The sequence below is a fragment of the Pantherophis guttatus genome, chromosome 3 (genome assembly GCF_059756535.1).
Source record: "Pantherophis guttatus breed Tessera chromosome 3, ASM5975653v1, whole genome shotgun sequence".
Lineage (NCBI taxonomy): Eukaryota > Metazoa > Chordata > Lepidosauria > Squamata > Colubridae > Pantherophis > Pantherophis guttatus.
In genome coordinates, this window is record NC_142065.1 from 58031169 (window position 1) to 58055790 (window position 24622).

Here is a 24622-nt window from a genome sequence, read left to right on the forward strand (position 1 = left end):
CTTTAATGAAAGTGTAATGTTTTGTCACAAAGTGGGTTTTTTGCAATGCAATTGAAATGGACAAAACTCATTTCTGCAGTCTGAAATTGCAAAATTAAATTAGCAAAAACATTTCAAAAATCCCAGAGTGAAAAAAACAAGTAGCCGTCCAATGCCGAATTATTTTAACAAATTAAATTGCTTTTATCCTTTATTTTGAAAAGATACCGTGTTTCCCCGAAAATAAGACAGGGTCTTATTTTCTTTTGACCCCCCCAAATAAGGGCTTGTCCTTATTATTGGGGGGTCTTATTATTTTGGGGGTGCAGGAGGCAGCGAGTGTGGGACTGGATGTCCCGTTGCTGCGGTCACCTCCCCTTCCTGTTCTTCACGCTGGCCCAAGCGGCCCAACACGTCCCATCCCACCCCAATGGCAACAGCTGCTTCCCTTCCCCACTGTCTCTTTATCGAGAGGGGTGGCAGATGGGGTGAGGGAGAAGTGAGATGCGTGGAACAAGACGTGGCTCCCCTTGCTCTCTCTTCTTCCCTCCTCACTGGGCATGACAGGGCTCCTGCCCCTCGCTTAGCCACCCACCCCCTTTAAGGATGCAATTTGGAGGTGGCAGGTGGGGTGGGCGAGAAGTGGGAAGTGTGTCTTACCTTTCCAGCTCTGTCATGTTCCTCGTCGTTGTGTCCAGGGAAACATGCTGTAAAATAAAGCCTTGCGAGTTCAGTCAAATTTCTTGAACTCGTGATAAGGTTTTCTTTTACAGTGTGTTTCCCTGGACACAATGGCGAGGAAAGTGACAGAGCTTGAAAGGTAAGACCTGCGTCCCACTTCTCGCCCGCCCCACTTGCCACCCCCAAATTGCATCCCTAGAGGGAGCAGGTGGCTAAGCAAGGGGCAGGAGCCATGTCATGCCTGGTATGTCTTGCTTCTCCCCCCGCCCCACCTGCCACCCCTCTCAATAAAGAGACGGCGAGGAAGGGAAGCAGCTGTTGCCATTGGGGTGGGGTGGGACGTGTTGGGCTGCTCAGCAGGTACGAAGAACAGGTAGGGGAGGGCATGTCCCCCACCTTCTACCCCCTCAAGGTCTGTATCCATAACAGAGGCCTAAGTGATCAGACATAATGCTCTTTCTTTGGACATATTATGCAATGTCATCTTTCCCAGGTTGATCAGACAGGAAATGTGACCAGATAAGCTAATTCTACTTTATTGTAACAGAATCTTTGCATGTCTGATAGCACAAATCTCCTGCCATCCCTTTTACAGCCTGGTAAATTAGGGAGATTTTTTTTCTGCTCATTATGCAGCTTTGGGCTATGCACTCTCTTATCTGATCTTTCCCGAGGCAGCATCTCTTCCCCATTCCCCACATCTACAAAAACATTAATATGAAGACCTAGCTCTCTAGAGAAGCAGTTATTTATTTATTTATGTACTGTATGTATGTATGTATGTAAATTTATATGGCCTCCCATTTCATGGAAAGAAACTGGGCGGTGTACAATTGTGTTGTTTTATGTATAAAAACATAGCAATATTGCTGGGGAATGTGGAATAAAAGACAAGAAGAGGATGACCAATTGCAAGGTAGATGGACACAGTTACAGTGGTAAAATTGGTACACCATTGGAAGACTTGAAGAACAGGTACAGATTGTCTTGAAGTAAATCTATGTGGTCGCTAAGAGTAAACACTGAATTGATGGCACATAATCACTCTATCATATTTTATTTTAGAAGTCTAATCAAATTTAAGTAGAAATGGTTCTTTCACATACTGTACATTAGACAAAAAGGCAAATTTAGACACTTTTCTAGGAAAAGAATTAGGAGGCTAATAAAAAATTGTAGATAAAATAATTTAAATAGATATTAGCAATAATTTATTATCTCTTCAGATATAAACTATAAATATCTAGGTTGTGATCAGCAGTTAGATTGTGTTTAAATATATTTTAAAAATATATTTAAAAGGCTCTGTGTAATTAATGGCTTCTAGCAGCATAAGATAGACAGACAGAGTTACTAACCCTAACGTTAAACTTTAGAAATGGGGAAGTTTGAAATATTGCTTAGATCAGTGAATAGCACTGTTTGGCATTTGAAGTTGGACTTCTTGATGTACAGTGGACGGAATCATTGAGCAGGAAGTCTTTGAGTTCTTTTTTCACCTGAACACTTCCTGAATGGATTTGCATGCTTTGCAGAGAAATGGTGTTTATGATCTCATTGTGATCCAATTGTATTCCATCCCTCGTGTATGCTTGTGTTTTAAATGAGCTTATTAGGTCATAACTTTATAAAGCAATGGAAAATAAAAGTCAGCAAATGCACCATGTTTACTTACAACTGAAAATTATTCCCTGATTTTGCTACTAAAGCAACAGAGTAGTCAATTGTTAAAAAATATTTTTTAAAACTATTTAATAAGGCTCCATAATATCATCAGTAGAACTTTTCATGACTCTCTAAATTGTGATCTTTTAGTTATAACTGAAACAATAAGTAAATCAATTGCTTTGTTCTGATATTTAGAGGGACTTTAATATTTTGAAAATCTTCAAACCCACAGTACCGCTCCCTGCATCATCCCTAAACTTTTGGAATAAAACATTATATTTATGATTAATTCTTAACAGAACTGGAGACTTTAAAAAGAACTGGCAATAAAGATTCCAGATTTGTGTAGTTTCATTCCGGTAATGCTTATGAAATGACTTTGCACAAAGAGATTCCCCCTACCACAAGTCTAGAAGTACAGTAGTGTTAAACATATAAATGCAAATTATATAATCCCGAAGTCAGGAGCCTTGATGCTCTCTGAGCTTGGTTGTTTTCTTGCAGAAATTTTATTACCCAAACTAGATAACATCATCAGTCTGGCAGAGCCCTCATTTCAACCCTGAGCTATATATATTCTCTTTTATTTTCCTGAAGTCATTCATTCATATGTATGTATGATTGCATGCATGCATGCATTTAGTCATGCCAAGTGACAGCAGCATCAGAAAGAAACAGTATGAGAAGTTGGAGAAGTACCAGGGCCTGAACTCAAGGCAGCAAACATACCTAGTACTCCTTCCTCTTCCTCTTTTTCTCCACAATAACCCATGAGATGGGTTGAGCTGAAAGTGTATGAGCTTTCATACCTAAGACAGGACTAGAACTCACAATCATTTGGCTTCTTGCTCAGCATCTTAACTGCTATACCAAACTGGCTGCTAAGCTCCAGGCTAAGCTTCAAGGTCTGCTCTTAAATGATGCTGTTATTGAGTACCCCAGCTATGCTCCCAAGCCAAATACCGGACAGGAGTCAAGCCAAGATGGGATGCTTAATGTGACTTGTGATTAGGGATAGAAAATATACTATGGGAACATAGATTTGTAGAAGAAAGTACTGTATCATCTCACTTGCATATTTCAAATGGGAGCAAAAGTCAGCAGATATTAATGAGAATTTGAGGTCAGAGGAATCAAGTAATTTCAAACCTTATGAAAAATGGTGAGGCAAGGAAAGGAAAATTAAGTTTGGAAAGTGGATTGGATTTAAGAGAAATTAATTTATGGAAGGGATTTTCAGCAGGGATCCATTAGTAACTACTGTAGCTGTTAATGGAATATATGTGGACTCAGTATTAACCCAATATTTCCTCATAAAGAGGTGCTTCTTGAAGGTGAATTCTTTTGGGTTGATTTATTGATAAATTCATCCTGATACACAGCTGTCCTGTGAAGTTTGTGACTACCTAGATCAGCTATTCAGAATTGTATATTGGATATTCAAGTACTTCCTGCAATCTTGTTTCTCTCCCCACCTCCTCTCTCTCTCTCTGTATGTTTGAGTCAATGTTGACCCTACAGTTTTCTTGACATATAGGTGACCTTGCTAGTATAATTTAACTGACTTTGTATGCTGCCTCCCTGTACGATACTCAATATCGTATCATTTCTTTTTAATCAAAAATACCTTGTCATGGGTAGTTCATCCTACAACACTACCGAAAAGTCACATATAGATCAAGATTAAAAAATGCATTTTCCCTTGACCTTCCCGCTTCTAGTTTTGACCGTTGTGGTGTCACATCAAACAGTATGCTGTGGTTGAGTAAAATATAAAGGTAACAAACCCTTATTGAAAGATTTAATCAACTCTGGTTATTTTTAAACAAAACAACAGTGCTCTCCACTTCCAACACACATGCATAAATTGAGCGCTTTAACAGCTCTCTCAGATTTTTTTTTCATGTTAACATATTAGCCTGTTTTGTAAAGGCAGCTTCAATTGCAGGTACTGTATTTGCATTACTTGGCTACCATTTTAACAAGTGCAGTTTTAATCCCAATTGGGCATGAGGAACAAAGCCAGAAAAATCTAATAAAGAGGTATTAGGAGGTTATAGCTTTCTCAAAAGGCAGCATCTCCAGTGGCAAAAGGATTGTTACTCCTCTGCTGCCATTGATCACTCAGAATGCAAAGCCAGCTACCCTAATTCCTCCAAAATTATGTGTTATAATTCAAGACTTTGGCCGAGTGCCTGGACTGGCTTTCTTTCTGAAATGCCTCTTCTTGCCGAAGCCATGGGGATGGTTGCAAAGGGCTTCTGGAATGCAAGCCAGCATTCCTGCATCACAGCCTCTGCCGAGGAAATCCAGAGGGTTATTGTGTCTGGCACGTGGCAGGCATTGGTGCATGCAATGGGGGAAAAGATGTGGCTGAGGTCTTCATAATTTTCGAATTGGATTTCTCTTATTAGGCAGAGTACGCCAAGTTCTTAACCAATCAATTTGGTTTCCAAGATTATGAAGAGTTTCAGAGTATCAATTGCATGGAAAAACATCAGACAAAAACTGCCAAATGTCCAACATCCTGTCCCTGGTTTTAAAACATGACTCCAAATGAGCAATTTAATTAGCTGGAACTTTGCCTTCTCCTTTTTTGTTTGCCAGCCTTGGATACAAATTAGCTTGTACAATATTTGCATTGTACATCTAACAGCCAATATGGATAAAAATGTAGTGCAACATTATAGAATTCAGCACTGCAATATGAGTTGAAAGGCATCCTGGCAAGACAGAATAATTAAAAAGCTAATCTATATTTTAACGTCATAGTGACTCAGTTGCTTTATGCTGAGCAAGTGAAGTCCAGAATAAAAAAAAGACCACAGGATGTGAGAGAGAGGCTGCCAAGTACACTCCCAGAATTCCTTCTGAATGTGATTTAACACTGGAAATTAATATTTTGTTTCTTAGGAAATAAACTCAGAATGAAGTGGGTGTTTTAATGGCTTGTTGTCATGTTCAGTTTCCAAGTAAATTGTGTAGATGCATCTTTGTAATTACCAGAAGTCAAATTTAACTTGATGTCTTTACCTTTTAAAAAAAAAGTATATGGTTTTCAACCTTTTTTTAAAGCAAACTGGCATTTATGGGTCAGATTAAGACAGTTTATTGAAATGTTTCTGTGCATGATAGTGGATCACAGTGTATATACCCATGATGGCGAACCTATGGCATGTGTGCCAGAGGTGGCACGTGAGCCGTCACCCCAGTTCAGCTCCGCTGTGCATGTGCCACATGCGCAGGTCTCTGCTGTACATGCGCAGGGGGTGTGGCATGTGTGAGGGGCTGTGTGTGCATGCATGGGGAGCAGGGCACATGCAGGGGTCCATGCATGCATGTGCAGGGAGCGTGTGTGCAGGGGCTGCGCACACATGACATTTTGGGGGTTCGGGCACACACGTGTATTTGCATGCACATGTGTGCACGTGCTTTGGGCACTCGGTCCAGAAAAGGTTAGCCATCACTGGTACATACCAATCATGAATGATGCATACAATGAATAATGTACTGTATGCGCTGCAGACAAACCCTATTTTTTTTAAGTTATTTACTTAATTCCATTCCAGCAATATCCTAGGGAATTATTTTTCCTTCTCCAAAATCAGGGCCATGGATATTGTCTGTAACAGGCAGCCAGGATCTATCAATGGGTTTATGTTTTCAGAAAATAATGAGCTTGGTTTATAGCAGTATAAACAATGTGATTAATGTTGTCATTGGCCAGCAATAATCTAATGCATTCTGCATAGTCCACTCTCTGTGCAAAGTAATAAAGACACAATCTGACATTAGAAACGACAATATTCAAAGCTCACACTGACATTATTTTTAAGTAAAGAAACTTCTGTGGGAAATGTACGGCAGGGCCATCTAGAGAGCTTGATTAACAAAAGCACCCCAGCATAATTCATTCTTTCCCCACAGCTGGTCTCTATTCTGTACCACAAGGGAGCTGACTGGTGCCTTCATGACTGTTTCATGTGAACCAAAATAAGATGCAGTTGCTGGTGATTTCCTTTCTCTTCCCACCTGCATTCCTACTCCCACCTACCTGGCAAGAAAAAACAAGCACCAATTACCGTCTTTAAGAGCATCGTGGGGTAAAAGCAGAAGCAATCTGACAGTGTGGACAATTGAAAGAAATGTTCTGCGCCACATTCAAGTTTCCAGAAGTGCCAAGCTGTTGGTGTAAATCTATCAAAATCTGTATCTATGTATGGTTGTTGCAGCAGCAAGGAGTTGGCTCCCTCTCTCTTACTCCCTACAGTTTCCTTTTGTACCTTCCTATCCCGCTTATTCCAGTGTATCTTGCAAAGTTCACCAAGGCTGCAGTGCTAGGAATAACTAAATAGATGATGTGGTAGTATGTGGGAATGACCTTGGGAGACAGCAGGGAGACCCTTGCGTAGGCAGTGATGGATAGCAGTCTTTGTGGCAATTCCAGTATCAGTTCTTTTATTGGCTAATAAAAAGAAATGCCTGGGAATCAGAGTGAAACTGAAGAGAGTTTAGTGGATGATTTCTCAGTGCTCCCCATTGCTTCTTTCCATATCAAAACCCCTTTGTTTTAGCATGCTAAAGCCATAATATATCTGGCGGATGATTGAATGATGGATTATTGCAGCAACTACTTGTTACCGATTAGCAGCACAGAGATCACTGTTTAGAATGACAGCAGAAATATCACTGTCCACCATTGTTCCTGGGCATCCAACAGAGTTCCGATGAAAAGCTGTTCTCATGACTATGTTGTGGTTTCTTGGAATTTCTTGCATTGAAGTACATTATGAATCTATAACGGTGATTAACAATACATCAGTGACAGAATCAAGCTTTCTTTCACAGTAAAGTTAACCATCTGTGCAATTTTTTGAGAGCAAAGTCTATCACTTTTATTGGTGCCTCTTGCAAGAGCATTTGACATACATTATGGAAGAAGGTTATTGGGAAGCCAGATATCAGTTCAGCAGTGCAAACCAAAAGCAGGCATGGAAGACGATCCAATGGAAAAGAGAAGAAGTATGTATGGTACAGCTGTAAGCGGCCATTAGGAACTGGGCAGATCTGTCTCCCTGATGGCATCATCACCATGGTTACTGCCAAAGTGTGACAAATTGTGCCTTCAGCAGGACCTGTGATAAGAGAAGGTAGAAAACACAAGTTCCACATTGGTCAATTAAATGGGAAGTTAGCTGTGGTTTGGAAATAGGAGGAAATGTACGTCAGGTACACATGTCCTTTATAACCTGCTGTAAAAACAGTGAAGCACTGTTGAGTCAGGAGATATGTGGATATGTGCATGGTATAACAAGATGATCATTTCTATCTACTGCCATTTAAACTATGATCTATTAAAAAAAAGTCCCAATAATTTAATTGGCTGATGTTTGAGTTATCAGTTCAATTATTTTGTTCATGGCCATTCTGTAGCTGATAATACTGTTCTCATGTATTTTATGTATTTGAGCTCAGCAATGAACGATACCTTGTGCTGTGAGTCACCCGTTAGTCTTTAAAGGGCTCAAGTCTTATTTATTTTATTTATTTATGTATTTATTTCTTTTACTGCAGCATGTTATTTCTCTGGAAAAGCATGTCAGATTTTTTTAAAGGATTTGAAATGTGTTTGGAGAATTAGACTTCATTTAGGAAATAGATGTAGGGGGCCTCAAATTTTGTTTCTGAAATTATAAATCAGTCTTGCTTTGTCCAGCTCTTGTTATTTCTTCAGACATATGCTCACTCAACCATGAAATAGCAAATAAAATAGCTATGTATTTAAAGCTTGACATCAGCTGCTTACTTGATTAGAGACCTATCAGAAACAAAGCAATTAAAATTATTAATCCAAAGTAAATGATTGAATTTTTCCAACTAAATTCCATCTATGTAATGTGCAGCTTCCCCAACCTGGTGTTATCCAGACATATTGGGATTATGCAGTACTATCTGATTTTTGAAGTAGGCCAATCAAGAACAGATACGGGGGTTCCAGGAATGCTAGTTTATTGTTTCAATGTATGATAACAGAATTATGAAAACTTCTTCAAATTTCTCTCTTTTAGAGTAAACAAAACCAAGCCAAGTTATTCTGAGTTTCTTCTTCAATCTCTGGATTGTGAAAACTCTTCTCTAAGTCCCTCCTTAATGATTCTTTAATACCTTCTCCAAGGTCAGCTCTAAATTTGTTTACAATAATTGTTAGAATTCCCAGAGAAGATGTAGTCCCAACATATCCTTAGGTTTAGGGAAGGCCATGTTAAATTACAGATCTGTCATGTTAAGAGCAAAATTCTTACATACCTGTTGGGTAGAAAGGTATTTATCTACTATCCTACTCCTATAAATATTAGCATTATACCTATTTAGAAGGTTATTTGAAAGAAAGGGTTAGACTGTGCATGAACACAACATCACTTTGTTCTTAGTTAAAGCAATCCAAATTTGTTGGAGTTTAGGTGTGAGCTTGCAAAAAAAAAAAAAGCACTGCCAAGAAGTCAGCTATTTAAAACAGCTGCATCCCTTTTTCAGGCTGATTGAATAGCAAATATATATAGCTAAGGGCTTCTCATACATGTGCATAAGCATACCATGTTTTCCCGAAAATAAGACCTATCCGCAGGGCCGGATTTAGATGAAAAGAGGCCCTAGGCTATTCCACTTATGAGGCCCTTTCACCAGTGGTGGGATTCAATTTTTTTAACAACAGGTTCTGTGGGCGTGGCTTAGTTGGGTGTGTGGCTTGGCAATCATGTGACTGTGTAGGCGTGGGTAGCTCGTCATGTGACCAGGTGGGCGTGGCTATGTGCATAGGGACTACTCAGAGGGCTGAAAAAAGTCATTTCTGACTGGGCCTCGCACTTTTGACTGGTCCTCACACTTATGACCATCCTCACATTTATGCCCGTGCAGCTTTCTTAACAACCATGTCACTCATTTCACAACTGCTTCTCTTCACCATGGTGACAAGATAGGGCAAAAACGTAAAATGTGAGGACAGTCGTAAGTTCGAGGACTGGTCAAAAGTGCGAGGACCAGTCAAAAATAACTTTTTCAGCCCTCTGAGTAGTCCATATGCACAAAAGGACTACCCAGAGGGCTGAAAAAAGTGATTTCTGACAGGTCCTCGCACTTTTGACCAGTCTTCGCACTTATGACTGGTCATCATTTATGCCTATTGTAGCATTCTTAACAACCATGTCACTCATTTCACAACTGGTTCTCTTCATCATGGTGACAAGATAGGGCAAAAACGTAAAATGTGAGGACAGTCGTAAGTTCGAGGACTGGTCAAAAGTGCGAGGACCAGTCAAAAATAACTTTTTCAGCCCTCTGAGTAGTCCGTATGCATAAAAGGATACAGCAATAGAGAAGGATGAAGGAAGGGAAGGGAAATTAGAGTAGGAGGGAGGGTAAGAGAGGGAGGAAGAGAGGAGGAGAAGGAGAAAGGAAGAGGAAGTAGGGAGGAGAAGAAGAGGGGGAGGAAGAGAAAGTAAGAAGGAAAGAAAAGAGAGAAGTGGTAGGTTTGAGGAGAAAGATTGCTGTACAATAAAAAAGATGAAAGGGAAGAAAGCCAACCCCAAACAGATATAAAGATATTAAGATAAAGAATGAATTGTTAAACTTTAAAGAATAAAAGAGAACAAATATGAATAAATAACAATAATTAGAAACACACATACAAACATACAATGTATTTTCTTTGAACAGAGTATTTGGCCGGTTCACAAATTTAAACAGTGTTTAGTCATTTCAATTAAATTTACAATTTCTATATTTCCTTTTTGCCATATTTATTCCTCATCTATTTTTGTAAAAAACCAATATTACCCTTCATCCTCATCTCTAATCTTAATCAAATTCAATTTTTCCCTTCTATTCTATATTATACCCCTTCCCATTGTCATCTATTTTTATATCCATCCTCACATTGGTTAATTATGTAATATTAGTTGTTTAATATAAATTCAACATTTTAATATAAATCAATTAGTTATATAACTACCTTTTTTGTATATTAATCAATATGAACATGAATATTCCAATTATTTCCATGCAATCCAGTTTCTTACAAATCAATTAATTATATTTACCAATAATAATAAACCAAATAATTTCCCCCATATATTCCTCCAAACCACAACTTAACCATTTCTGCTTTCAGAAATATACAATTAATAGTATCTCAATTATTACAATTCCCTAGTTAAATAGAGCTTTTTTTCTTTTGTGTTTTAAAATGAACTCTCCTCTTTTTCCCTAAATTTCCCATTGTTTGCACCTACCTTTTTTGGTGAGGAAAAAGAAAAGAATTCTGCCTGCCTAATTTTCCAACCTTGCAGCAACAGCAAAACAGTTTCAGTTTCGTTTCTCAGCATAGGTTAGGGGAAAAAAATCAGCACTCTTTGCACCGAAGCAGAAGAGCCCTGAACAAAACAGCTGAGACAAATCAGCTGAGAGCCGGGAGGCCAATTAGCCTCTGCTGAAGCTCCGTGGGCCAATAAAATTACAAAAAAAACCACCGAACCCTTTGTTAAATTGCTGGCTCCCCCGCCCCTCGCCCACCACTATTTATTGGCAATAAATAGTGGTGCGGAGGGGAGGGGCAAGCCAGCAATTTAACAATGGGTTCGGCTGCACCACTGGCTCTAGGGCGGCCCTTTGAAGCCCCACAGCAAGAATTTGAAGTTTTTTTTTCCTCTAGCCATCGGAGGCAGAAATAGATGGGGAGTGAGCAGGGTAAGCGAACGGCCGGCGATCCAACAGAGCAGAGAGTGAGGGTGAGTGAAGGCAGGGAAGCTGCTTTCTCCATCCTGCTCTCTTGCATCCGGAGCCGGTGGGAAACCACGTGGCAGCCCACGTGGATCCCAGGCAGCGGAACTCAGGCTAGGGAAGGGGTGGGCAATTGTGGCTCTTTTACAACCTGTGGCCTTCAACTCCCAGAATTCCTGAGACAGCCAAGCTGTCTCAGGAATTCTGGAAGTTGAAGTCCACAGGTTGTAAAAGAGCCACAATTGCCTACCCCTGGCTACGGTAGGCTGGCGCCGCGCGGGTGGGAGGCGAGGGGTGGGCGAGCCAGCAATTTAACAAAGGGCTCGGCCGAACCCCCTAGAACCCCCAGAATCCCACCACTGTGTAGGCCCCTCTTGATCTTGAGGCCCTAGGCTGAAGCCTAGTTAGCCTATAGGAAAATCCGGCCCTGCCTATCCGGATAATAAGCCCAATTGGGCTTTTCAGCGCATGCGATAATAAAAGCCACCCCCACGCATGCGCAGCCGGTCCCGCCATTTCCTCTGGTTGCTTGCCGCGCAAACAAAATGAGTTGAGGCGAGGCCGGGGGGAAGGGTGGGACATGCCCTCTCCTCCCTGTTCTTCATACCAGCCGAGTGGCCCAACACATCCCACCCCACCCCAATGGCAACAGCAGCCTGGCTGCTTCCCTTCCCTGTCGTCTCTTTATCGAGCGGGATGGCAGGTGGGGCAGGGGAGAAGTAAGACGCATGGAGCGAGATGTGGCTCCCCTTGCCATCTCTTCCCTCCCCCCCCTTGCCGGGCATGGCAGGGCTCCTGCCCCTTGCTTAGCCATCTGCCCCCTTTAAGGATGCAACTTGGGGGTGCCAGGTGGAGCGGACGAGAAGTGGGATGCAGGTATTACCTTTCAAGCTCCGTCGCTTTCCTCACCGTTGTGTCCAGGGTGACATGCTGTAAAAAAAAGCCTTCTCACGCGGTCAATCAAACTTCTCAAACTTGTGATAAGGTTTTCTTTTACAGCGTGTTTCCCTGGACACAATGGCGAGGAAAGCGACAGAACTTGAAAGGTAAGAATCCTTGAAGATTTCATTTCTCATCCAAGAAGCTTCTTGAGTTCTGACTGAATAATGGAGGATAGAAGGATTTATATTCCTTGCAATCATCTGATCGTCAGCACTCTTTCTGAGAGTTGTTGAGGCCATATGGAGGTTTATCTGTGCCCTCAGGGTCACCTGAATAGTGCAAATGTGTGTGGAACCTTCTTGGAACTGCTGAAAGGACTGTGTTGTAACCAGGATATAGGTGTTGTCAATTCCTCCCCCTGTGTTGTGAGAGGGCTGTTCATCTTAATGTAGATGGCTTCTTTGACCTTCCTTTCAAACCAGCAAGTCCTCTATCTCCAGAATGTGGACTTTGCTGTCATCAAAAGAGTGATCTTTGTCTTTCAGATGCAGATGTGTGCTGAATCTTGTCCTGATGGGCTTGTTCTCCAATGTTGTGCCACCCGTTTGTGAAGTGGTTGTTTTATTTCTCCAATGTACAGATCTGTAAATATCTCACTGCATTGTACTGCATATATCACATTGCTCAGTTTGTGTCTGGGTGTTTTATTGGGGATGAAGGGAGTGATTTTTTGCAAGAAACTGCTTATTTCAGAAATGTTGTAATTGCCTGCCTTGAAATATCTTGTATAGAGAAACTGATCTTGAACTTCCATTGGCTTTGGGGGTCATAGAAAACTAATTTTTACATCCTCTTTAGTTCACTTTTGGTCATTTAGCTGGTTTAGCTGTTTAATAGAATGCTCTAATATTTTGGGGGAGGGGCTATTCTGTTTTAAGCTTCATGTTGCTCATTTTTTCCTGATTGTTCCCATCAAGATATTTATATGCATATTTAGTTAATCATGGTTTCCAATATTAATTTGTTTTCTTTTTAGGTGTGTGGTGTTTTATGCTTTTTTAAAATATAAATTGTATTAAAAGTTTTAAATAAAACCTAAAAACTAACACAAAATAATACAGAAATAAAGAAAACAAAGAAAGAAAAGATAAAAACAAATAGAAAAAGCTTCAGATTTCCTTTGAGCAAATATCTCTTACTTTATGACTATACAAAAATTCACTTTTTTCTATCATCCACTTTTTTCTTCATTAAAGCAACAAATTATAAATGTATTTGTTTCTGTTTCATGCAAAAAGACTATAAGACGTTTTCAGTGAATCATAAATTTAGATATTGTTCTTCCTCTAATCAAAGAAGTCTGTTTAGTCATCTCTACAAGCTCCATCATCTTCACTAACTGGTCCAAAATGTTTGAGCATATAGTAACATCACTGCAGTTGTCTTATGTAGTTCCATGGTTTCTTTCCTAGCTGTCTATCTATTAGTCCCAAAATAAAAGCCTCTGACTTCCAGTTGTTCTTTAAAACCTTCTGAATTAGTGTATTTATTTGTATACAAACATTTTTGGTGACTTACTTTCTAAAATTTCTATTCTATCCTTGATTTGTTTTATCTCTTCATATACTTGCTTTATAGAACTTTCCATCTTCTTTCCATCTTCTTTCATCTCCTCTTTAAAAAATTTTCATCTATTCTCTTTTCAAAAGCATATATTTTGTTATCTGTTAAAATTTCTGAAGTGTATCTGTGTAATTATTTTTTCTGCAGATTGCTCTAGTAAGACCCTCCTGCCCTATTTGCCAATTTTCTAGCAGCCATTTCAAAGTAGTAATCCAAAGATAACTACTTTGGATAATCCAAAGCAGGCAAAGTAAAAAGACAAGCCTTTTTTTCTTTATTACCATTTTATAGTGTGGACACTTTTGTTTTAGTAGCTCTCAATAGTTTCAACCATGCAGGCATCACATCTCCATGGAAACTTAATATCACAATCTGATTCTTTACCTTATCTTTTGTTATGTAGATTCTGGAAATTAAATGTACTTTTTAAGTATAAATAAAAAGTCTTCCCACACCAAACTGGTGTCTTTAATTAACATTGAAAATTTATATCAAAGCATCATTGTCAAAAGTAAAAAAAGATAAAAATAATATAGAAAAATAAACAAAAAAGACTGACCCCTTGTCTGTTTTAAAATTTCCTTACATCTTCCCTTATTTAAGCTTTTTGTAGAAAATACTTGGATCCTTAAAGTATTTCTTTCTTGTTTTTCATAATCTTGAAAGATGGTTTAACTCACTGGAAGCAGTCTTGTTTTTTTTTTCAAAGGAAATCTCTCTTCTATAAATTAGTTACTTCCCAAAATGATTAAGAAATGGGGGAAACAAAGCTTAATGTCCACCACAGTTAGGAGAATAGATGGAATCCCAGGACTTCCAGCAGCTCAATCCTAAACTGACTGCAAAAACTTTTCCATTTATGCAATTTGTTCATGAGGAACCACTGTCTGGAGTGTACTTGGTTTTTCTAGCCAACCTTGACTGATCTCAAAATGCTAAGTATTTTTAGATTTCTTTATGTTTGAATGAGAGATCATAAAGAAATATCAGAGGGAGGGAGGGCGGGAGGGCGGGAAGGAAGGAAGGATCCTTGAAATTAGTGAAAATTACTTTTACATTATTTATGGAGATATTTTTGGCAACACATGAATTCATTAGGAATTGAATTCAGCTCAAAAGAATTTTACCCAGGCTGTAGCAAAGTTATTCTAGGTAAAGGCAATTGATAAATATGGTCTACTATGTCAAATAAAACAAAAAGCCTGAAAAATTGCAGATAAAGGAGGGAGACTATCTTGCTGAAAAGAGGTTAAGAATGGCATGTGGAAAACAAAGGTAGTAAAGAACACAGATTACAAACTGAGAAAATAAATACAAAGAGACTACTATGAACCATTAATAGGATTAAGCAGACATAACTCTTTTTTTTCTTCAGATCGGGTTTCTGATACTAGGCAGGTCCTGAACAAATTCTTGGAACAGTTCAAGGAGAAAGGAAATGGTCTTAGTTTTTGACAGTTCTTGAACTGAGCAAAATAAAATATTTACTCTACAATTCCAGAGTGCTTCCAGGTTGGACTTGGCAATCATCCTTGCCTCAGTTATAAGAGATTCGGAAATTGTGATTTTCTACTTGAAAAACTTCAAAACTGTTTTCCTGTGCTGTTTCTATCATATTTTTGTAAAAACAATAGAATAACTGTAAAAATATGAGACACATATTAAAATGAATAAACATTCTAAAGACAATATGTCCATTCATTAGTGACCACAATATGGTAGCTTACAAATTCTGGGTCATGGGCATTCAGTAGCTCCTTCCTGTATAAATAGTGAACACTTTGTAAAAGAGCAGACAATGTATCAATTGTCTTGGTCCAAAGATGATCAGGGCTTTATATGCATACAAAGAATATTGAAACACGTGTTTTTTTTCATCTAACTGGTAGCCAATGCAGTTTCTTCAGCACTTCAGGTGTCATATGCCCTTGGCTTGGCCAGGTACCCCAAACCTAAACATCAACTGAAATCTCCAGACCAGAAACAAGAAAAACTCAAAGTAATCCAAATGTGAGGTTAGCAATGAACATACAGCAGTAGCTAGATTATCCAGAATAGGATATAGCTGAAACTAGAATATGGGATTCCTTGCCCAAGAAATTAGTTCTAGACAACACTAACTACTATGAAGATTATAGGAGCATCCAAAGATTTTATATCTCTTTCCTATGGAGGAATGCAACCCTATTTAGAAACTGTCTATCTTGAAAGTCTACTCTGGATATAGATTCAGTTTATTGGCTCTCATCCAGTCTGTGACTGCACCTTGACACAGTTCAGGGCATGCATAGCCTTTCCTGTTTCAGATATAAGGAGAAATAGAGCTGAATTTTATCAGCATATTCAGGGTATCTTTTTCCCAAACTCTTTACAGCTGTGTCCATTGACTTCATATTGATGTTAAATAACACTATAGACAACATATTTGTCGGCAATGTTGTAAATGATTCATCATTAGAATGAAACAGATTTTAAAAATTGAATTTTAATTTATTTGCAATATTTATGATATTTTTATTAAACTTTATCAAACTATAAAGTCCCTTTGTCAAAGTTTACTGAACTAGCTTTATATATTTTAACTGTTGCATGGATATTTTATGTAGTACTTCTTTTAAAAAAGAAGTTTTCTTTCCTCTTTGGAAGAATAGTTTTGTGGGAAATAATTTAGTACCTTAAGAAACCTAGTTGATGTTTTAAAAATCAAAAGGGAAATACAAACAATAAACCCAGACAATGACCTGTATATTTTTTATTCTGTATTTACAAAAAAAAAGGTCTTGTTATCAAATTATCAAATTTATAGACCGCCCTTCTCCTGCAGGACTTGTTAAAGTTATGAAGAATTTTGTGAGAAGAGACAAAGACGAAATGAAAAAAAAATCAAACTGTACAACATTATATGAATGGACTAAAGATTAAGACTGTTAGAACTAAAAAGAAGGAATATAAACTTGGCTATCTGATCAAAGTTAAAATAAGATGTTTTTTCTGGTTACGTTTCTGCTGTCACTAGGACTGAAAATGTGCTTTATGGAGAAGAGATGGAAGATGGGATAAAGAGATCATTGGTTGAAAACTAAGAAAGGGTGAACAGTTACAAAAACTGTTTCTACTTGTGATGAAATGGGAAATCGTTTTATAAATTCATTTTCTATTTTCTTCTATTTGCTCTTCTCATTCATTGTTTTTATTCTTTCTTTTAGTTTGTATTAGATTTTACTATTGCAATTAAAATCACTAATGAAATTTTATTATATATATAAGAAATCCCTTTTCACCCACACGGATGGTAAGTTCATTTTTGAGCGCACTACCAAAGACCTGGGAGTTTGAGGGTTCTCATTTGTATTTCTGCCATGTGGCCTGCTGGTAGTTCCATCCCATTAATCTTAACTACCTTCCCTCTCTTGACTACCATTAGGCCACACTTCTCCAGCTTGAATGACATCCCAATGTCCTCTTGGAATTGTGTCAAGTGGATCAGCGGGTCAATGTCTCATTCACTCTTAGCATACAGTTTGATGTCATCCATGTAGAGGAGGTGGTTAATGGTAGTTCTGCTCTTGAACTTGTATCTGTACCCAGTCCTTGTGAGCATCTGGCTATGCAAAACAGCGGCAGGGACAGTGGATCACCTTGGTATATACCACACTTGATAGCTGCTTCTATAAACTGTCTTGAGTTGACTTCCAATGTTGTCTTCTACACTCCGATTGATTTTTTGAGGACGATCCTTAGTGTCCTATTAACATTGTAAAGTGCCAGGCATTCTCAGATCCATGTGTGTGGCATTGAGTCTTAGTGTCTAATGGAGATTCTCAATCATCCAAGTCATAGTTGTCCCAAAGGTGCTTTACCAAAAGGCAACTGGATTTTCTTGGGTTTCTTTTTCCTTTGAAATGCTTCATTTCCCATCCAATGGGATGGGGATCCATTTCCATCCTTTTGGAAAAGCACCTTTGGGACATTGAGTCATAGGTTTTCTTGTAGTCAATCCAGGCTTCACTCAGATTGATCTGTGTAGAACTTGAATTTTGAGTGTCCTGAAGTTATGGAATCTGCAGCATACACATCCTGGTCACAGGCTCAAAATTCAAGTACTCGGCACCCAGCCCACACTTATGACTGCAGGGAAGCTTTAAATCCTCCTACCCACCTATCTTCCCCCATCTATGACCTTTGATCTCCTACACTCCACAGCCCCTGCTGCCCTAGTTGACCTTCATCTTCTTGCTCCTATTGTTGACTAAACAAGTCCAGTCTGGCTCTTTCTGCAGCAGCTGCTGACCTTGTGAGGATCTCCTCCCAAGGTTGTGCACAATGATTTACTCGTGAGATCTGGGGATGATGGCCTCACATAACCAGCCTCTCCCTCGTGAAGGGCCAACGCAGGCATGCCTCATCAGCAGCAGGAGGAAGAAGATAGTGAACGTCTGCTGGGGTGGTGGAGTGCTGGTGGTAGAGGCCTTACAGTACAGAGCGGGGAGGTTGCCTGCAGTTGGAACTGGGTTGGGGTGACTGAGGTTTCCCAAGCTGACTGCAGCTTTGCAACATGCACTTGGGGATTTCTAGGGCAGCAGCGACTTTTCCCGCGTTGCTGGGGTAAGCTGCAAATGCAGTTTCACACCATGCTATGTGGCTGGGGCAGTTGAAGTTTCTAGGGGAAGCTGCAGCTTTGTGCTGTGTTGTGGCTCAGGGGCTTTTTGCAGCCTCAGAACTGGGACACACCAAGAAGCCCCTGACGCCACAGCATGGCAAGCAGCCCCAGAACCATGCAGTTCTATGGCTGTTTTCACATTACAAGGCAAGATGCAGGGCAGCCCAAAGGGCAGAGAAGCTGAAGGGGAAGCAATCTCTTACCTTGGAAGAATCAAGGCTCAGAGCTGGGAGGAACCAAGCTCAGAATGACTTGGCTAACACCCAGTGGAATTTGGTCAACAACAGTAACCGGGAGTGCCAGGATAGGCTAAGCAATGTGATCATATGACATTGCGCTTTACAATTTGCATCACTCAGCAATGGAAATTTCTGGTCCAATTACCCTCGTAACTTGAGGACTAACTGTAACTTACATTGACTGCATGGTGGCCTAGAGACATACTTAATCCCTTGGTGAACTAACACAATATGTGTGTATAATTATGAAACGGCTATATATCTTTTTTCCGCCTCATGCAATCACCATTAAAACTCACGGTCACTTTTGCTTTAAAAGAACAGTACTGGTGTTTCAGTTAAGCACATTTGCTTTATGCTTGCAAATTTAATTCCTTGTCTTGGATTGGTTTTGAACACATCTGTTCTTGTCAGAGGTAAATAAATAAATAAATAAATAAATCCAAAGCTATAGTATTGAATGAAAATGCCTGTGGTTGATTTTCTATAGATGAAGTACCGTATATGTGTTTATGAAGAATTGCTATTTAATTCCTTTCAAATTTGTAGGTTGTTTGGTTTACTACAAAGGAAGAATACAAATATTGTCCACTGTTAATGTGATCAAAGATTTGTGGCATGATTCTGCGGACAGTTTCCTCTGATAGGAGCAGCAGGCAGGAGAAGAAAGTCCTGTTTCATGGTCAGTGCTTTTCTCAAACAATGCCTTTTTGAAAAGATTTTTAATTTAATTTTTCTTTCACGACGACCATGGTTGCATGAATTTGGTATCTGAAAAGCAGGCATGGGAAGATTAATGACCCATTTCACTAAGGAATGACAGCCTAGTAGATGCTAGGTTGGCTGTTGCCTGGATCCAGACTGGAAAAACTGGAGATAGCTCAGGGCTTTTGTTAAAACATGTTCTAATACATTCTTCTAATAATTTGCCTCAAATGGATATGGTGGATTTTTAGGGTTTGATTTGTTTTACTGGAAAGAAGTACAGAGAGTTCTAAGCTGGCCAATGGGGAAAAAAATACTATTATTTGGCTTCCAAATTAGCAAACATTCCAAATCCTGTATGGATAATAGTAACAAACAGTGAGAAATTGAGTTAATACTAGGGCATCTGTGTAAGTGAATGCTTAAACCAGGCTAGCTGCATTGTTCTTTAACTCTACTAATGCTGGAACAGATGGGAAGCGAAGACCACTTCACGCATTAGCTGGCGCAGATAAAGAGCAAAGCGAAGAAGGGCCCTTGTGGGTGATTAGAGGTTAACAGGAATAGAAACTAGCAGACTGACTCTTGATTTGCAGGAGGTGTTCTGGGAAAGGAACAGATGGCAAGAAGAACATCCCTGCAGCTTATTCAGCTGCTCGGGAGAACTTTATGGCGACCTCTAATATAAACAAGCCAATTTAGAATCTTTCATTTCAAGGCAACTCTGTGCTGTTTCATTCCATTGCGAACATGGCTGTTCACCTAAACATGTGGGGTGTTTCCTTCTCCCTTCAATCTGTTGTGTGCGTTGCTTTCCGAAATGCAGCATTTTGTTTTAAAATGTTACGCGAGGCAGGTTGGAAAGTCTAAAAACAAAACAAAACCCAAAAGCTTTGTAATCAGGTTCCTATTTTTTCTTTGTTGGATTTTTCCATCTGGGTGATTTATTTATTGTTTCCTTTTTTCAGTAGAGCAGAATCCTGACTTGGACATTGGTGCCAAATAATGTGGAGCAGGAGGGAGGAATAGGAAAGACAATTGCAAAGTTAATGAAATGCCTCCATATTTTGCTGCATCAGCATTATTCCCAAATCAAAGCGGTCTCCTCTTTTGCTGAAGGGAGGAAAAAAAATACCTTTTCTGCTTCTGTTCCTCCCTGTCCAAAGGTCCAATTGCCTTGAAAAAAACATAGCTTTCTGAGGGAGAATGCATATACAGATATGAGCTTACTTTTCTTTGTTGTGGATTTTGGTGAAACCAAACTTGTCCCTGTGTTTGAGAAATGATAATATTTACTTCTCTCTATCTCCCCCCCTCCCCCCGTTCCCTTCTCTTTTGAGAAGTAAAAGAGGATATGTTATATTGCAAAGAATAAAATTTATTCCCCCCCCCCACCTCTTTGTGTGTAGCAACACCTGCCTGGGGAATCTCTGATTTAGAGGAGCTGCAAGAAAAACAGGTTTAATTGCATGCATCTTCCACAGAGCCTTTTCTTGCACTTGTAACACAAAAGACTGTTACTGAGCTGCTTTCAGTGAGTTGGGGAGGGCAGGGCTGTGAGAAGAACTCTCCACGGCTCTCAGAGGCAAGCAAATCACTTTGCAGGAGCATTGTCATGTGGAAATGAGTTCATGAGCCCATCTTCTTTCCAACTGCAAGGTCAGGGATAGAGCAATTGTCAGTTTCAGTTGGCTGGAGCCATTAATCTGCTCTCTAGAATGTTGCTTATTCAGTTCTTCACTATGCCAGCATAGACTTATTATAACCATACCACAAATGAGCATATACGGGTATGCTTTTACACAATATGGGTTGGCTTAAAGTAATTCATAGAAATTAGGAGCTGATTAGCTTTGGGAATGAAATGTGATCGCTAGACAATGAATGGAACGCAGTAATTAGTGGTGGGTAGGCCTTTTTTCTTGGAAAAAAAAGTATAAAGGTTTCTCCTATTCTATTAGCCCATGTAAATATTTGTACATTGAAATTATTTTTTTTTACAAATTTTCTTTCCTATTTTTCAGATCAGGAAAGTATAAAATTTTGATTTTGGATCATAATAATTTTTTTTTCTTACAGAACCTGCACACATCTCTCTAGCATTGTTAGTTCCCTCACTGCCCTCATTTGTTCATTTCTCTTACACAGACTTGGTTATCCGAAAGATAAGACATTGGAGGTTGTTTTATTCACAGGCCAATCACTCTCGAAAAAGGTCCTGGAAGTTTTAGGATTGAAATTTGTTTTGGCCTGGAAGGATAATGCATTTAAGGAGAGGAAAAAGGTCACTCATGATTCAAATGGAAGAAAAAGACTGATACAATTAAGTTAGTTCTGGATGAGTGTGCAGTTTTAGCCAATTCAGTATTATGGTTCCTCGGTCTTGATAAGGGTTATAATCAGACAGCAGATTGTTATACAGCAGACACACACTTGAAATTGGGTTTGCCCAATTAGATGTTGGTGTTTCAGGGCTAGAAACCGAACATGCTCAGTAAGATAATATGCTGTCTCAGCATGATGAAGAGAGTCAGAAAGCTGCTTTGTTTCTGAGCAGGTGCAGCTTGCTGGTCACATACAAGAAAACTCATACGGATTGCCTTTTCCATTCTGTAAAGTGAAAATGGCAAATTATAGTTTACAGTTCATAAAAGACTTACAAGAGTTTTAATTCATACAGGGCCATGTCTGTATGCATGTGCTGGCAACGTTTCATGTTAATTTTGTCCATATCCATGGTAGGCTCTTTGTATCATCCAGTAACATTCTTCCCTAATTTTCTACTTATACCGTAGAAAGAGACAACAGTTTATAGATTTCAGATAGGAAAGTGAAGCTTTGTAACAAACTCAAAGACCTATTTAAGGATGGAACCATGATTAAGATTATTATAATAAATTTATAATTGTTACTAAGGAATAGTCTTTTGCCATAGATAGTTTGGAAAAGGAGAGCTGGTTCACTCAATCTGAACAGAAAATATAAATGAGGTAATTGTGATATATATTTTCTGGTACAGCCTGGGAAAAACATCTGCTTATTGTATAAGACTGATTCCCTATAGCTTCCTTGAAGTTTGGAGAGTGGAAAAGATCACATAGAAAGAAGAAGCAGGAATAAGCTGCTTGGAAACCTCTTAAAAACTTTTTATGAGATGATTTGAGGAACAGGGTATGAAGAAATGTCCCCTTTTTGCATATTTGTTCTTTGAAGCTGATACTTCTAAACAGCAGGCTTTGGGGGAAATCCCTCATTTATGTGAAGCCCTTTAAGCAAAATTTTGTGGTTTGGCAAGCACTGAAAGAAAATCAGACATTTACTGGGAGCTTGGGGTGTTGATGTTTAAATAAAACATATGATGTTATTAATCATGATTCTTTGGAGAGCTAACTTTTTAAAAGATTAGAACATAAGAGGATTTCTAAAACAGGCCAAAGACCTATCTGGTCTAGGATCCCACAGTAGCCTGTCAGAAGCCAATGGGAAGCTGGATATTATTTTATTATGAATGAAAGTGAATATACATGTCCCAGGATAATGTTGTAGGATCCAGTCTGGGTTGGTGACTGGAACCAGGGGTTTTGTCTTCTGAGCTTTCACCTGTGACTATGTAGGACAGACAGAAAGGAAGCTAACCACCAGATTGTAAGAACACAAGCGAGTGTTCAGATGAGGAGATCCAAACTCATTGGTAGCCTCACACTGCAATCAATAACTTTGCAGCTACTATGATTGTTGGAGGAGCAGGCACAAAAACAGCCAGGGAAGTGATTGAAGCCTGGGAAACAAGCCCTTTGTCAGTCAACAGGAGTGCTGATTTACCACCAGCCTATCAAGTACTTCGAAGACGAGGGCTGGGCAGCATAAGCAAATGACAACTAATGACTTCAAAGCTAGCCATCAACACACCCCAATCAAATCTAAAAAGCCACTTACAGCAGGCACTATAAATACCATACACAGAACAGCACACACTCTGCTAGAGAGAAGTTCTCTGAAGATGGGCTCTAGCTTGAGTCCAAAAGCTGGAAGACAAAACCTCTGGTCCTGATGACGGTCCGAGATTGGATCCTGTATATTTTATTACCTTTGTTGTTGTCCCACTGGAGTTGATATAGTATATCAATTTCATGAACAATTTCTCCATTTCCCTTAAAATAGTTTAAATTGATTACTACCTCTATATCCTCTTAGTGAATACCATTCAGATGAATTTATTGTTATATCCCTCCCTTTCGTGCAAGAATTCAAGGCCGCATACCTAATACTCCCTCCACCCATTTTTCCTGGAAAGATAATCCTGTGAGGTGAGTTAGGCTGAGAAGATGGACCCAAAGTCATCCTGTGGTGAGTTTCTGTAACTGACAATGGACTGAAATCAAGGCAGACCCTGAACCTTACTTATTAAATAGGTTTTATGTCCTGAATCTATCATTCAGACTCACTAGATGATTCTGAGTTTTAATAAAGTCGGGAAAAAAAGAAAAACATTTATTTACTAATTTTCTTCATCCTCTGCATAATTTTATGTAGCCCTGTCATAATTCTGTTATTCCTAATCTTGTTCAGCACTGCAGCATACTTTTTTCACACAGTAAGCAGTAACACAACTAAGACATTGTATTATGTAGTGGCCGCATTCTAACCTTGGATATTTCTCTTTTTCTCAATATGTGACATGCAAAATATTTTGAATTCAGTCTGGTTCAAATAGAAGTCAGTTGTCTCAAGGTTTAAACAATGTTAAGGTTTAAACAATTATTCCATCTCAAAGATTAAATAAATATTTTGCCTCCAAATGGGTTTCAGTTATTTGTAAAGTTTTAGACTCAGAACAGCTTTGTTTCACATTCTGTGGTTGAGATGCAGAAAAAAGACAGAAGTGGTCCATTTCAAGCATCAAACAACTGATTAACTTGAAAAGAGATTTCAAATATATTTGCAACTTTACACAAATAACAAAAAGTGTAAGGGCTTAACTGTTAACAATGTGTTATAAGCTAAAAAATTTAAAAAGAAAGAAAATGCCAGGTATATTATGTTATATTAATTTAAATAATTATATTGGTTAATTAAATAAAACATTGGCCTAGTTGGTTGGAAGGTTTTTTTAATTGTTCCTTTGTAACAAAATACAAACAAAAATTAGATCAAAAGTTGACAAGCAAAACAAAATAGCAATGGCCTACCGCTGATCTAAAATATACTGTATTTTTCGCACTATAAGATGCACCGGCCCATAAGACGCACATTAGCTTTAGAGGAGGAAGAGGAAGAAAAAAAATTGCCTCTGCCTCCCAGCATCCATTCGGTATTCATCTGGCTAGCGTCCTTGCAGCAAACAGCAAACAGCCTGGTCAGCTTCAGCACGTTATTGCAGCCCCAGCATGTGGCTTGTCAGGGATCTGCT

The 24622-nt window shown here is 39.1% G+C and overlaps 1 protein-coding gene across 3 annotated transcripts in view; it reads left to right on the top strand.

The window, feature by feature from the left end:
- Positions 1 to 24622, top strand: part of ZSWIM5 (zinc finger SWIM-type containing 5) — a 130099-nt gene that overhangs the window by 64376 nt on the left and 41101 nt on the right. The window contains exon 1 of one of the 3 annotated variants that reach the window (XM_087889675.1): positions 19111 to 19189. The exons of the other annotated variants lie outside the window; for them this stretch is intronic. Within the exon in view, the coding sequence (XP_087745801.1) occupies positions 19126 to 19189 (64 nt within the window). The 5' untranslated portion in view covers positions 19111 to 19125. Of the gene's footprint in view, positions 1 to 19110; positions 19190 to 24622 lie in introns of those variants that run through there. 3 annotated transcript variants of the gene reach the window in all.